This window comes from Oryza glaberrima, chromosome 1 (genome assembly GCF_000147395.1).
Source record: "Oryza glaberrima chromosome 1, OglaRS2, whole genome shotgun sequence".
In the NCBI taxonomy this organism is placed as follows: Eukaryota; Viridiplantae; Streptophyta; class Magnoliopsida; order Poales; family Poaceae; genus Oryza; species Oryza glaberrima.
Window position 1 is genome coordinate 18,798,986 of NC_068326.1, and position 15,110 is coordinate 18,814,095.

Sequence of the window (15,110 nt, forward strand, 5' to 3'; positions counted from 1 at the left end):
GCAATATGAACCTAACCACCTGTGCTAGCTAAACTGCTAACGGATGAGGGGTCCCGGGATTATTTACGTTGGGAACTCCTTATAGTCCCTACTCCACAAACACTAGCTAGCACATTAATTAGTTAATCTATGTATAGTAATGGCCTGCTGATCACTCTGCTAATCATATCTTAGCTAGTGGACGGGATTGATAATGATCGATATACGTATATGATATGCATGGTCAATTACTACTTGTCGAAATTAATTAAGGTGCAAATCAAATAGATCGAATTCCAGTTGTGATGGAATATGGATATATATATGCAAACTAGACGAAGTTTGTTATTAGATGGAGACAATTAAGCTAATAATAAGCTAGTCCGATCCATACAAGGACTTAATTTTTGCACGCGCGTGCGTCATGCGGTGCATGCATGGGTCGTAGTTCTATGTAAACAAGTTACTAGTAGTTTGTACGTTTTGGCTAGCTACTAGTACGTATGTTTGCATTGTGAACATGCATGTACTGTACCCAGTATACCTGTACGTGCGCTCGATCCCATGGCCTATAAAAGGGCCATGCATATATCTGAGATGGAAAAGAAGCAAGCACTGCAGCGAGCCGAAGAAGCTTAGCTTTAAGCAGCAGCTAGCAATGGCAGCAGCAAGGGCGTGCTTGGTGGTGGCGCTCCTCCTCCTGGTGGCTCTCTTCTCGCCATCGGAAGCTACTTCGTCTACTTCTTTGCGGCGGCGGCAGGTGCGGAGCCTCCTCAAGCGCCTCAACAAGCCTCCCCTCGCAACCTTTCAGGTACGTACCTTTGGCATTTCACATCTAGTTGCATGCAAACTAGCTAATTATATACTACGACTTATTACATATATGATCATAAATTAACCGGCATGCAGAGCCTAGATGGAGATATCATAGACTGTGTGCACATCTCCAATCAACCTGCATTCGACCATCCTCTTCTCAAGGACCATACAATCCAGGTGAATTAACTTCATATATAATTCCACTCTACACCATCAATATAATGCATGCATGATATCTTCACGTATGAATAATATAATGCATGCATGATATCTTTATGAACGAATAATGTATATGTGTGGCGGTTTCAGATGCGACCTTCTATCGAACCAAGTGGCCTATATGGAGAAGCAACACGTCCATTCACCCAAACATGGAATCAGAATGGTGAAAAGTGCCCTGACAACACCATACCGATCCGAAGGACCAAGGAGGAGGATGTCATGAGGGCCACCTCTGTTACAACGTTTGGCAAGAAGACGCACGGCGGGAGCCCTCACCCTCACTCTCACTTGGGTGGTGTCACGGACGGCCACCACGTATAGTACCACCCTCAGATCATATTACAATTAACTTGTCTTCCTCGATTTTGGATTATTATTATTATTATTATTATTATTATTATTATTATTATTATTATTATTATTATTATTATTATTATTATTATTATTGTAGTTTTCAAAATAAATTTTCTTATTTAATATTCCATTGAGCAGTATGGTGTAGCATATGCGACTGGGGATGCCAACTACTACGGAACCAAAGTGACCATCAATGTGTGGCAACCAACGATTGCAACATCCGGTGATTTCAGCTTGTCCCAGCTATGGATCACAGCGGGCTCCTATGAAAATAAGGACCTTAATACCATTGAAGCAGGATGGCAGGTACGTGACACCTAAAGAGCAAGATCAATACAAGAGCTAGTTACCTTCAAAATATTTCCATGTCATCAAGAGCTAACATAGAGCCAACTAGTACAATAGTTACACATAAACATACACACATCATTAATATACGACCAACCTCTTATACACACTAATGTCTAACTTGAAGTTTGTGGTACAACTGATTGTAACTTTGTAGCTCGCTTTTGTTCTTTCTCGCCTCTCATCTCTCCTTCACACAAGTATAAATATGATGTGGTAATTTTTAAAGCCTGCTTATGTCACTTATATATTGTGCTCGCTCTAAGTAGTTCTATTAAATCCTATTTGCATGTCTTACAGTTTTCATGCATGGTACATATACTAGACTAGGTTCTCAATCCATTCATGCAAGCTCTTGTCTTTGTGCTTGCCCTGACATCCATGTTATCTACAGATAGCATCGAAGATAATTTTCTACAGATTTCATGATCAATTTTTATATATATAAGGATGCCACAATTAATATAACTACATAATCTTGATAAGTGACCAGTCTTATGGATATCTATCTACTAATAACATCATAGTTTGTTGTACAAGTCCTAAGCATTAATTTTGCAATGATTGTGCATTCTCTTACGATGATGTCTCTAAGCTATCTATATTAATGTTTCAGGTGTACCCAGCTATGTACGGGGATGATAAAACTAGACTCTTCATCTATTGGACTGTAAGATATACGAACATAACACATATATGTATATTCCTTTACTATTAGTAACAATTAATATTTCGTCCCTGTTCTATTACGGTGGGGAATTAATTGATAGCACAAAGGTACTAATGGAATATATATTGTAGCGTGATGCATATAACACAACGGGATGTTACAATCTAGCATGCTCAGGGTTCATCCAGACAAACCCGCAGTTCGTCATCGGTGGCAGCTTATCCCCTGTCTCCATCTATGGCAGCACACAATATGAGTATGATTATTTAGTTTGGAAGGTAAACAGTAAACAAAAATTAAACTCTTTATCATTCAAAGCATATATACAAAATCAAATTCTTCAAGAATAGGCACGGAGAATCTGTGCCATCTAGCCACTCATCTTGTCCTTCCTCTCGTAAATGATGAATGAATGAATACAATTTGCAGGACCCAGCGGGGGGCAACTGGTGGTTGCAACTGCAAGGCAATTATGTGGGCTACTGGCCATCATCCATCTTTACCCTCCTGCAGACAGGCGTTGCCGATACTGTGGAGTGGGGTGGGGAGGTGTATTCTCCTCAAATTACCGCACCCATGGGCAGTGGACATTTCCCTGAGGAAGGGTTCGGCAAGGCCACCTACAGTAGAGCAATCCAAGTTGTTGATTCCTCCAACCATCTCAAACCACCAAATGGTGTGGGCTTGATAGCCCCGCTGCCCAATTGCTATAACATCATGACTGGTTCCTCCAGTACCACTAGCTGGGGCACTTACATCTACTATGGTGGACCTGGGTGCCCTCAAAACTCCCAAATTGAAGTGATGTAGAGAGAGATCGAGCTCACGATCAAACTACGTACATCACATTAATAATTTACATGTAGTACTACATGATCAACATCGCTCGCTCGCCCAATAATATAGTATTGCTGGCTAGGGTCTATACTAGCTAATATTACATGCCGCATGTCCAAGCTCTGATTGCTAGTACGTATGTATATGTATACATTTGCATGTATTGGTAAGAGGTTTGAACCAAGCTAGCAACCAAGCTAGCATTACAAGCTGGCAATAAATGTATTGTGACAGTTTACTGGAAGTTATGTTATGGAATATACTTATTTAATCATTAGTTATTACAAGCACTACAGATCGAGGGGCCTTAAAGAAAGTGATCGATAACCCTATACATTTCCTCATAAGCCCAGCAGAAGCAATTTGTCTGATGATCTAACCTCTTTTCACACAATACTGGAGAAAGGACATTCCATCCAGCAAATAGATATATGATGGGCACCGGACCCGTTCGCTTGAGACCAGTGATGATAAGATAAAATTGTACAGTTTAATTCGTGCAATAACAAAATGGTTGGAAACACAAGTAATTTCACAAATGGGATCAAAGCAACAAGCTCACCCCAACCATGCTAGTGGTATAAAATTCATAGCAAAACTGTGCAAGCATGCATCAACTCATGAAGATACGTACCATGTGAGTTGCACTCGAAACTGTTAAACTGCAGATAGAATTATGACGCAACATGCGGTGTGTCAATATAGTGAACTTGGTAGCAGATAGCATATCAGAATTACCTGTACAAATGAATACATCCCTGCTCAAAAGCACTGGATACACACAATGATTTTTTTTGACACATGATCAACTCTGTTGCAAAGGCCAAAGGGAGATAATATATACTGTACAGTTTTATCACTGTCAGGTGGAGAGATCAACAAGCCATGGTCAAAAATGAACAATGGGGAGTTCGAGATGGATCTCCCCTGCGTATACTTAGAATACAGCCCGTGTTTGCAAGTTCAGCTTCTTCGTGCATGAAATCACTCCACCATAGCCACTAGGTAAATATCAGTGACAATTGCTCATTTGACCCTGTTATGGAGGCTAACTACTAATCTGACCCTATGTTTTCAACTTTGCTCATTTGACCCTACTTTTCAAAATTGGAACTATCGTCTAAGCCTATTTTCACTACACTGGTAGGGTTTATTTAGGAAACAAAAAAAATCATTTTATAATTTGAACTGACTAAAATACCCCTGAGTACCAAATCAATCAACCCAAATTTATCACCCCGTGGTCCACTCATCCCCGGCCTTCTTGTCGGCGAGGCGGCGGGTGGCGGTGAGTGATGGGAGGTGCAACGGCGACAAGTGGAGAGGGCTTTGGTGGCGACGGAGCGCAGGAGCTGGAATGGTGGCACGTGGGTGCTGCAGCGGCCACATGCGTGAGAGGCAGAGGCATGCGGGAAAAAAATCTGATGTGAGATTACAAACTGATTATTTTAATCGTAAAAATCTAAGCAAATCATTGATCTGTCCTGTTGGGATTGTGTGGCACAATGGAACAATGGTTCTATTTTTCTCCCTATTTTGTTAACCGATGCAAGACCAGGTACAATAAGTCCATATTAATAGATAATAGTGGTCTCCACGTCAGATTAGTGCTTATTAGGTGGAAGGGAGAGAACACAAGGTGAGGGAAAAGCTGGCGACTAATTTATCGCCGGGCGGTATACTCGTCACGATGCAAGGTGCGCGCGCTGTGGGCCCAACTTTCGTCCTCCTTGCCTCAGTCCAAGAAAAATAGCACCCATGGAGATGCATGATTTGTGCTTGCCGATAGGATGAGGGGCTCTTGACGCTTGGGCACGCGACCTGCGTGGCAACAGGCCGGAGAGAAGGTCAGGATATATGCTAGATCTGTCCATGGCCATAGAGGACTAGGAGAGACCAAGAGAGGATATAGTTTGGGTTGAGCAGTTGAGTTTAAGGTGTTATGATCTTGGTGCCATAGATTCCATCCACTAAACAGTTGTGCGCCAGACGAGCGAGCTCAACGCCGGTCGCCGGAGGACTAGCTCGGCTCCAACCAAGTCCAGTGACCTTTTCATTCTACCCCTGAGCTACATCACGAGCATCTGATATTCTATTTTTTTTCCATCTTTCTCTACAAAAATCAGATAGCTCGAGTGGAGTAGTAGCTAGTATATATGTACCGTACGTATATATTACTACCTCTGTTTCAGGTTATAAGACTTTCTAGCATTGCCCGCATTCATATATATGTTAATGTAACATATATATGAATGCGGGCAATGCTAGAAAGTCTTATAATATGAAACGGAGGAAGTACTCTCTACTGCTTTCTTCCTTTCAGCTTGCATGGTCACTTGATGGTCACTGGGCTGATGTATAGTGGAAAATGGATGTAGCTCATATATTTGTTCATCTTGGTAGCTATGGATGAGCTCAGATGCTAGCTCGGGGAGGACATGCGATAACAGGGGAAATGGAGAGAGAGGATAAAAGGGAAATCTTTTGTAACTCTCAGTTGCTCAAACATGAAAACTACTAAATATTTGTCCAGACCACCTCCTCAAGGTCAGTACTTTAATTGCACAAATTGTGAATCAAACCTATTGTGACGGTAAAAAACCATGTTTCCTTCCATTAACTGCTGTGACAGGATTTTTATTACTAATTAAACTTGATAGGGCACACAAGATTGAATCCACACTTCCATGTCTACCTTTTTCATTTACAATTTTGAAAATGGAATTGGGGAGGTGAAGACGAAGTGGATGAGGACGTCGGTAGGCCAATTGTGGAGGATAGTCGCTGCCTAGGACAGGAAGAGGATTTTGATCCCTCGAGGGGATATCTCCTTGTTGTTTGCATACCACTCAAATGGTTACAAAAAAATTCAACTTCTACATCTCGCAACGAAAAAAACTAATTTGACTCTGAATATATGTTAACTAGCTGCGGTTTAATTTGTTTTTTTTTCGTTACGAGATGTACAAGTTGAATTTGAACTTGCATGTTTGCGGAGTGTTATATCACATGTTAATACACCATTTCAATTTTTTTCAATTTTTTTCATAACCATTTGAGTGGCATGCAAAGAACGAGGGGATATCCCCTCGAGGGATTAAAATAGTTTCCCGCCTAGGACATGCCTCTAACTCCACCTAACACATCAGAGGGCTAGCTATCTGGATTTGAGAATATGAAACCCCTGTTTGTTAAAGATTCTGGACATTGTCAATAGGTTCATTTGCTAAGGTCAAAGCTTTTACTGCTTAATTAAGTACTAATAGTGATACCATCAAGAAGAATGTCACACGCTTCAAATTATTTGTGAAACAACTTTTCTTTACCCAATAGACCTCAACTAAATTGACAATATAGTATATTTCAGTAGTACTCTTCAAGAAATGCAAGCATATTGATGAGGACATCCCAGCCATATGTAATCCACGGTCCTTGGTTACACCGGATGCATCAGTTACCGCCACATATTACAAGAAGTCGAACATCGTTTACACATTAAAAAACAAGTGCAGGACCAGCCACAAGTAACCAAGCTGATAAGCGCACATGCTTATGAAGTACTGGTTATGCGCAGTCGTGCTAAGAAACTCCAACAAGAGGTGAATGCTTTCCTCTCTAGGTCAAATTTCAAATATTGATGAGAATTATATACTACCTAAGTCGTGTACTCTACTCTTACTCAGGTTTACACATGAGGCTACTCCATTGGGTCAGATGGAGGACATGGAGTGTTACACGAAGAACACCAAAACTATTGTTCAAGATGAGGAGAGTTACACACGCAAGACTCGGGGTTACACTTTAAGAGCCTTAAATTCAAGCGCAAGTCTGTACCAATCTATCATGTTCCAGGGTGCAAATGGAGAAGCTTAATTATCAAGCGCAAGCCTCAAATATACATGGTTGGAAAGCTTATCAAGTCTACTTTTCAAAGCAACAAATGGAGCATCATTTGGAATTCGCAAAAAGGAGTTATGACCCAATTACTGAAGACGCGCATAAGGCGAGAAGACATGCGAGAACCGAAGGACACTTCTTGAATGCTTCACCAGTTGGCCTTTTACCTCCAAACGTGGTGACTTCAGTTCATACCTATCTAGAAGGGTTGTTCTTAATATAAGTATCATCTATATATGCTACTGTATAAAGCATTTAAATCATATGATGAATTAAAAATCTATATGGTTTTATAGCCGAGTTGTTCAGTGCCTTAGAAATTAACCCTTGTTCTTCCTTGTTCTTCGTGAACTTGTGAAGAGATCCTTCTAGGATCCTCTAATTCGTGCTCTTGGCTTTCCGGTCTTTTCTGTGCATTAGTCCTGCATTGTGTTTGTGCGGTCGTTCAGACATTGAGATGAACTCTTCAAGGTCCGGTGCCTTTCTCCCCATCGTTGGGTCATATTGAACCTTGGTCAGGTATAAAGCTACTTCCTCCGTTTCACAATATAAGTCTTTCTAGCATTTCTTCATATTGATGTTAATGAATCAAGATAGATATATATGTCTAGATTTATTAACATCAATATGACTATGGGAAATGGTAGAATGACTTACATTCTGAAACGGAGGGAGTAGTTATCTATTGTTCTGTTGAAATTATAAACACATAATGATTTAATTTATTCCATAAATAAATCATGACATTGCAGATGTAAACTAGCATGAACGCATCATTAGATCTACACATGTAAACTAAGTAGTAAAACATGAACAGATCAAATATGCGCAACATGTCGAACACATACCGAGGTGGCGGAAAGACCGGTTGCTCGGCAGGAACTACTTGCGGTTGCGGGCGTCGACGAAGGCGCGCAGTACGCGAGCGGAGAGGAAGACGAGCCATCGCGGACGAACAGGGAGCAGTCGCGCGAAGCGCTTCCCAAATACCTTATTGCTGCCTTCTCCCTGTTCAGGACATCGAAGGCAGAGGTTTCGGAGACCTGCTCTCCCGATCGCCGATGCACGTCGGTAAGCGGGATGGAGTAGTCTACGAGCGACGGCGCAGTACAGAGTAGGAGGCAAACCCTAGATTGATTTCGCGTGTGTTGTGTGAAGACGGCGGCTCGGTATATATAGAGATAGGTTGCTTGATCAGGGCGCCCGCACGATCTCCACTCCGCGTAACCGAACCGGATAAGTCGCGTGTAACTTATCCGGACTCCATGCCGTTTTCACGCACTGGATTTTTTGGAATGTTTCCAAAACAAAACAAATCCGAATTTCCCGCAGCAAAACAAAACTGCAAAATGAGGCTACATCTGTGCAAGGGTGAAGAGCCAATTTTGCGGACCATTCGACGCGTTCGTAATGTTTCCAAAACAAAACAAATCCGAATTTCCCACAACAAAACAAAACTGCAAAAGGAGGCTACATCTGCACAAGGGTGAAGAGTCAATTTTGCGGACCATTCGACGCGTTCGTCGTGCACGCGCGCCACCTGCCAGGCGAGTGAGCGCACGCTCGTGTTCCCCCTCTTCTCTCCACCACACATGCTTCAAGTGGCTAGGAGAGCATCCTCCCTTTTAAGGAGATCCCCCTCTCCTAGAATAAGCAAGGTGGTACTAAACTCCACATGCATGCCATCCCATGAGGTGGGCTTTTGTGATTTTCTAAAGAATTAATCTTGGAATGGGCCTTAGCCCATCTATTAATTCCAACATGTTCTCAGTAAGTTATCCTTCCTTTGTGAACCTACTGTAATAGAGATTGAGATATATTTTAGCGATTCATATCGATGGCCTATATGATATATTTTGGTTTGTATTTGTGCATTCCAAAATGGTGATCGTAGTTCTTATGTTTTCAAAATATATAATTACAACTTGTATAAGTGATGCTGGCACACTATGGGCGGTATGAGCTGGACCTGTCCTATCTAATGGAAAATGGTTGCCGGTACAAATAATTTTAATTCATAGAGTAAGTAGTTAGTGCGTGTTGGGAAACTCGTTAGTACTTAGTACTCCACTAGCTAGCACAATATTTATCTAATGACCTGCTAACACACTGCTAATCAATCTTAGCTGACGGGATTGGTATGCATGGTCAACTACTAGTACTAATTGTGAAATTGGTGCAAATAGAAGGGAATAAAACGAATTACCCACTAAACTATTATGATCAATCGAATTACTCCCCTAAACTCGAATACTATATATTTTACACTCTCAACTATTCAAATTGGATAAATAACCCTCCCCCCTCCCCCCCCTCTGACTCATTCAAGAGTAATTTTGATCCCATATGTAGCAGTCCAGTCAGTATTATTTAAAAAAACAAGGTGAGATCCCCATATCACATTTTAGTCTCTACCCTCTCTATCTCTGTCCTCCCAACTCTCTCTCCCTCTCTTACTCAACCCCACCTCCTCTCTCTCTTCTCCCACCCCTTGCTGCAGTGTGCGGTGCCAGTCGGCCCATCGAGCTCACCGGCCGGGCAGGTCCGCCAATGCCCTGTTGCTCTTAAGAGACGGGCCTTTACTGGATACCTCCTAAATCTTTTTTATAGGCGGATCGTCTTTTAGTCCACCCGTAAAATTAAAGGGGTTGTCCGGAATAGTCATATTTGTAGTAGTGATCATCCATGCATTAACGAGAATGTCATATGCTTGGAATTATTGGTGGAAAAACTTTTGTTTATGTAGTAGACCTCGATTAAATATGACAATATAAGTATATTTCAGTAGTAGTAGTCTTCAAGCAATGCAAGGAGGATATGTTTTTTGTTTGTGTTTGTGTATTTCAGAATGGTGATCGTAGTCGTACTTTGCATATATACATTGAAAATAATTACAACTTGGAGAAGTGATGACATACTATGGGTGGTAGCTAGGTGCGGTCTGAAGAGGGGGAGATGTCAAAGGTACCAGTGGCATGTCAAAGAGGCTAGAGGCATTAATTAGTAACGAATCATGCTCGCCTTGCCGCATATATATGCTTGCCGGTTATTTTCAACCACCTTAATTACCGTGCTAGCTAAACTGCTAAGTCATTATTCGATTGAGAAGATTGAACAAGATTAAAGGGGATTGAGAGGGGATTGAGGAGAAATAATTTCACACCACAGTAGGGTGTAAATTAAATCTTCTTTAATTCCTTTCTCTATGAATTAACCGAACAGGGCCTAACGGAGGAGGGGTGTCGGGATTCGTAAATTAGGTACGTTGGGAACTCCTTTACTCCACACTAGCACATTAATTAATTTATGTGATGACCTGCTGAACTCTGCTAATCATATCTTAGCTAGCTGACGGGATTAATTGATATACGTATATGATATGCATGGTCAATTACTACTTGTCGAAATTAATTAAGGTGAAAATTAATCAAATAGAATTCCCGCCCTCGAAATCGACTGCACCGCCATCAAGATTCCAGTTGTGATGCAAACTAGACGAAGTTTAATTAGATCGAGACTTTATTTTCGCAATGGTATGTACGTAGTTCTGTGTAAACAACTTACTAGCTAGCTAGTACTCCCTCCGTATTTTAATGTATGACACCGTTAACTTTTTGACCAACGTTTGACCATTCGTTTTATTCAAAATTTTTGTGCAAATATGAAAATATTTATATCATACTTAAAGAACATTTGATGACGAATCAAGTCACAATAAAATAAATGATAATTACATATTTTTTTTAATAAAACGAATGGTCAAATGTTAGAAAAAAAAGTCAACGGCGTCATGTATGGAGGTAATAGCAGTTTGTACGTTTTTGCTACGTTAATTTGCGAATTAAACATGCATGCATGTACATATTGTGTACGTACGTCTCTCTCAGCCAGCCGTTCGGCCTCTCCGTCATATCATATCGCGCGCGGCCGGCCTATAAAAGGGCATCTATCTGAGATCGAAGAAGCAAGCATCAGCTGCAAGCACTGCAGCGAGCGAGATCGAAGAAACTTAGCTTTAAGCAGCAGATACCAATGGCAGCAGCGAGGACGTGGAGGCGCGGTGGAGCGTGCTTGGTGGTGGTGGCGCTCCTCCTCCTGGTGGCTCTCTTCTCGCCATCGGAAGCTACTTCGTCTACTTCTTTGGGGCGGCGACAGGTGCGGAGCCTCCTCAAGCGCCTCAACAAGCCTCCTCTCGCAACCTTTCAGGTACCTACGAATATGTATATTTCATTTTGCATTTCACATATAGAGTGAGTATTTCGTGTGGAATACAATAGACCTACATATGCGATTTCTCATCTAGTTGAAAACTATACTAATTAATACTGATTATATATGATAAATAATTAACCGCAGAGCCCAGATGGAGATACTATAGACTGTGTGCACATCTCCAGACAGCCTGCATTCGATCATCCTCTCCTCAAGAACCATACAATCCAGGTGAATTATATTATATATATATTGCCCGCCCTAACTGCATACATAATTTCACTCTACACCACTAATATAGTGGATGCACGATATCTCCACGTACGAATAATGTCGGTTTCAGATGCGACCTTCTATCCTGCCAAGTGGCATGTATGATGAAGCAGCACATCCATTCACCCAAACATGGAATCAGAATGGCGAAAAGTGTCCTGACAACACCATACCAATACGAAGGACCAAGGAGGAGGATGTCATGAGGGCCACCTCCGTTACAACATTTGGCAAGAAGACGCACAACGGGAGCCCTCACTCTCACTTGGCTGGTGTCACAGATGGCCACCACGTATAGTACCACCCTCAGCTCATATATATTACAACTAGCTTATTTATCTTCCTTGATTTATTATTATTATTATTATTATTATTATTATTATTATTATTATTATTTTCAAAATAAATTTTCTTATTTAATCTCCCAATAAACAGTACGGTGTAGCATATGCAACTGGGGATGCCAAGTACTACGGAACCAAAGTGACCATCAATGTGTGGAAACCAAAGATTGCGACATCCAGGGATTTCAGCCTGGCCCAGCTATGGATCACAGCGGGCTCCTATGCTAACAAGGACCTTAATACCATTGAAGCGGGATGGCAGGTACGTGTGATCTTAAAAGCAAGATCAATAGAAGAGCTAGTTGCTAGCTTCAAAATCTTTCCATCTCGATCAAGAGCCAACATAGAGCCAAGTTGTACAATAGTTACACATAAACATATACTACACAATTAACATATAGCTCATCTCTTCTACGCATACAATATCTAGCTTGGAGTCTATGCTGCAGCTGACCACAAATTTATAGCCTGCTTTTCTTCTCTCACCTCCACATAAGCATAAATGTGATGTGGCAATTTTTGAAGCCTGCTTATGTCACTTATTTTACTCGCTCTAAGTGCATCAGAGAGGAGTAACAGTAACAGTATCCTTTCCATCGCACACCACTAAGTACTTATCCTCACCTCTCTCCCACTTCAACTCCTCTCTTCATCGATCTCCCACTCTTGTCCAACCTCCTTGCCTCTCCGAGTGATGACAATGGGCTTCAAGAGTGGCAGCAGCCACAACAACGGTGGAAAGCAATGAAGATAACTTTCATGATTAATGTGACTACATAATCTCAATAAGTGGCAAGTGTTATGGATATCTATATGCTAATAACATACAATATGTTGTACGAGTCCTATGCATTAATTTTGCAATGGTTGTGCATTCTCTTACGGTGATGGCTCTAAGTTATCTACATTAATGTTTCAGGTGTACCCAGCTATGTATGGGGATGACAAAACTAGACTCTTCATCTACTAGACTGTAAGATATATAAACATCACATATATTCCTTTTTACAATTAATATTTCACCCCGGTTCTATTACAATGGGGAATTAATTAATGGAATAAATGTACTAATTAATTTCATTGATGTGGAATATATATTGTAGCGTGATGCATATAACAGAACAGGATGTTACAATCTAGCGTGCTCAGGGTTCATCCAGACAAACCCACAGTTCGTCATCGGTGGTAGCATATCCCCTGTCTCTATCTATGGTGGCACACAATATGTCTATGATTATTTAGTTTGGAAGGTAAAACGTACACATAGATTAAGCTCTTCAACATTCAAAGCATATATACAGAATCAAATTCTTCATGAATGGGCACGGAGAATTTGTGTCATCTAGCTACTTCTTGTTCTGCCTCAATGCACCTTTAGTTCAAACTTGAGTTGAAGCCACAACTAACTGTTGCTCTAGCTTACTCCCTCTGTCCCTAAAAAAAAAGCCATCCTAGACAAGGATGGGACACTACATTGTACAACGAATCTGAACATGCGCTCATGTCCAGATTCGTTGTACTATGTAGTATCCTTATCCTTGCCTAGGTTGGGTTTTTTTATGATGGAGGGAGTAAGCTAGAGCCACACAGTTGTCACTATGCACGCACGTAATAGATTAAGATTTGATGCAAATGCAGGACCGTTAAGTTAGCCATTTGAAGAAATGTTCAGATGTATAATCTTAATATATAATCAGTTTCTGCGAGGAAATATTTATATATACTGCTGCTAGGAAAATTATTCTTGTTATCCCCTTGCGTAAATAACAATATTAATATAATATATATCTTGCTCCTGTATATACTATATATATAATATATATATAATATAATTTTACTGAAGAACTTAAAAATGTATGCGACACCATTTGAGCCGATCATACGACACCATTTGATTCTGTGTTAGCTAGCTTCTGGAGATAACTGAATAAGTCTGTGGTTGTGTGTCTTGGACATGATTCGGCAGGTGTAATTCTTTGTTTAGTTTTCTTGTTTCTTGCCCCTATCTAATCTGTTGGAAAAGTTTGTCCATGCACCCTATAAATAAATAATCTTAATTAAACTAACTGACTATATTAATTCCCTGATCATATATATATATAGATATAATCTTAATTGCCGACTTAAATCATCTCAGTAAGTAAATTAATTAATTCGCAGGACCCAACAAGGGGTAATTGGTGGTTGCAAGTGCAAGGCAAATATGTGGGCTACTGGCCATCGTCCATCTTAACCCGCTTGCGGACAGGCGTTGCTGACACCGTGGAATGGGGCGGGGAGGTGTATTCGCCTCGAATTACGACACCCATGGGCAGTGGACATTTCCCTAAGGAAGGGTTCGGCAAGGCCACCTACAGCAGAGCAATCCAAGTTGTTGATTCCTCCAACCATCTCAAACCACCAAAAGGTGTGGGCTTGATAGCTCCGCTGCCCAATTACTATAACGTTATCGCTGGTTCGTCCAGTACCACCAGCTGGGGCACTTACATCTACTATGGTGGACCTGGATGTCCTCGAAACTCTCAAATTGAAGTGATGTAGAGAGAGATCAATCGAGCTCACCATCAAATTACATCCATCTCCTTAATATTTGCATGTACTACTACACGATCAACATGCATGTCGCTCTCGTTTATGCATGATGCATTACTAGTGTAATAAAGTATTGTTAGCTAGGGTCTATACTAGCTAATAGTACATGCATGTCACATTTCAAGCGTCTGATTGCTATTATATACGTATACATCTACATGCATTGGTAAGAGGTTTGGAAGCTACCAAAATAAGCTGGCAATAAATGTATTGTTATAGTTTACTGGATGTTATTTTGAATACAATAATTATTTCCTCCGTCTCAAAGTATAAGGTCTATATTTTTCTTACACGGTCTGTAATGGCATACTTTGATTATTAATTTATTTAATCTTATGTTCCCAACTACTACCACCGTTCTAATATAAGTACAGTTGTGGTTTTCCGTGTCTAACGTTTGACCGTCCGTCTTATTTAAAAAATATTTATGACAAGTATTTTTATTGTTATTAGATGATAAAACATGAGTAGTACTTGTTGTGTGACTATTTTTTTAATTTTTCATAATTTTTTTCAAATAAGATGGACGGTCAAACGTTAGACATGAAAACTCGCAAGTT

The 15,110-nt window shown here is 40.7% G+C and overlaps 1 protein-coding gene and 1 pseudogene across 1 annotated transcript; both read left to right on the forward strand.

Moving 5' to 3' along the window:
* Positions 1–587: 587 nt before the first annotated feature.
* Positions 588–3,513, forward strand: LOC127767192 (uncharacterized). The gene is made up of 7 exons (XM_052292450.1): positions 588–790; positions 889–975; positions 1,108–1,335; positions 1,513–1,683; positions 2,342–2,395; positions 2,527–2,673; positions 2,825–3,513. Exons 1-7 carry the CDS (start codon positions 638–640, stop codon positions 3,203–3,205), a joined length of 1,221 nt encoding a protein of 406 aa, XP_052148410.1. The 5' UTR covers positions 588–637; the 3' UTR covers positions 3,206–3,513.
* Positions 3,514–11,161: 7,648 nt separating this feature from the next.
* On the forward strand, positions 11,162–14,499 carry LOC127767198 (uncharacterized; annotated as a pseudogene).
* The last annotated feature ends 611 nt before the right edge of the window (positions 14,500–15,110 follow it).

Excerpts from the sequence above, each read along its gene's own strand:
- LOC127767192 (XM_052292450.1), top strand. The coding sequence starts at position 638 with ATGGCAGCAGCAAGGGCGTGCTTGGTGGTGGCGCTCCTCCTCCTGGTG. Across the intron at positions 976-1,107 it reads TCAAGGACCATACAATCCAG|ATGCGACCTTCTATCGAACC; the intron begins GTGAATTAACTT and ends TGGCGGTTTCAG. Across the intron at positions 2,674-2,824 it reads ATGATTATTTAGTTTGGAAG|GACCCAGCGGGGGGCAACTG; the intron begins GTAAACAGTAAA and ends TACAATTTGCAG.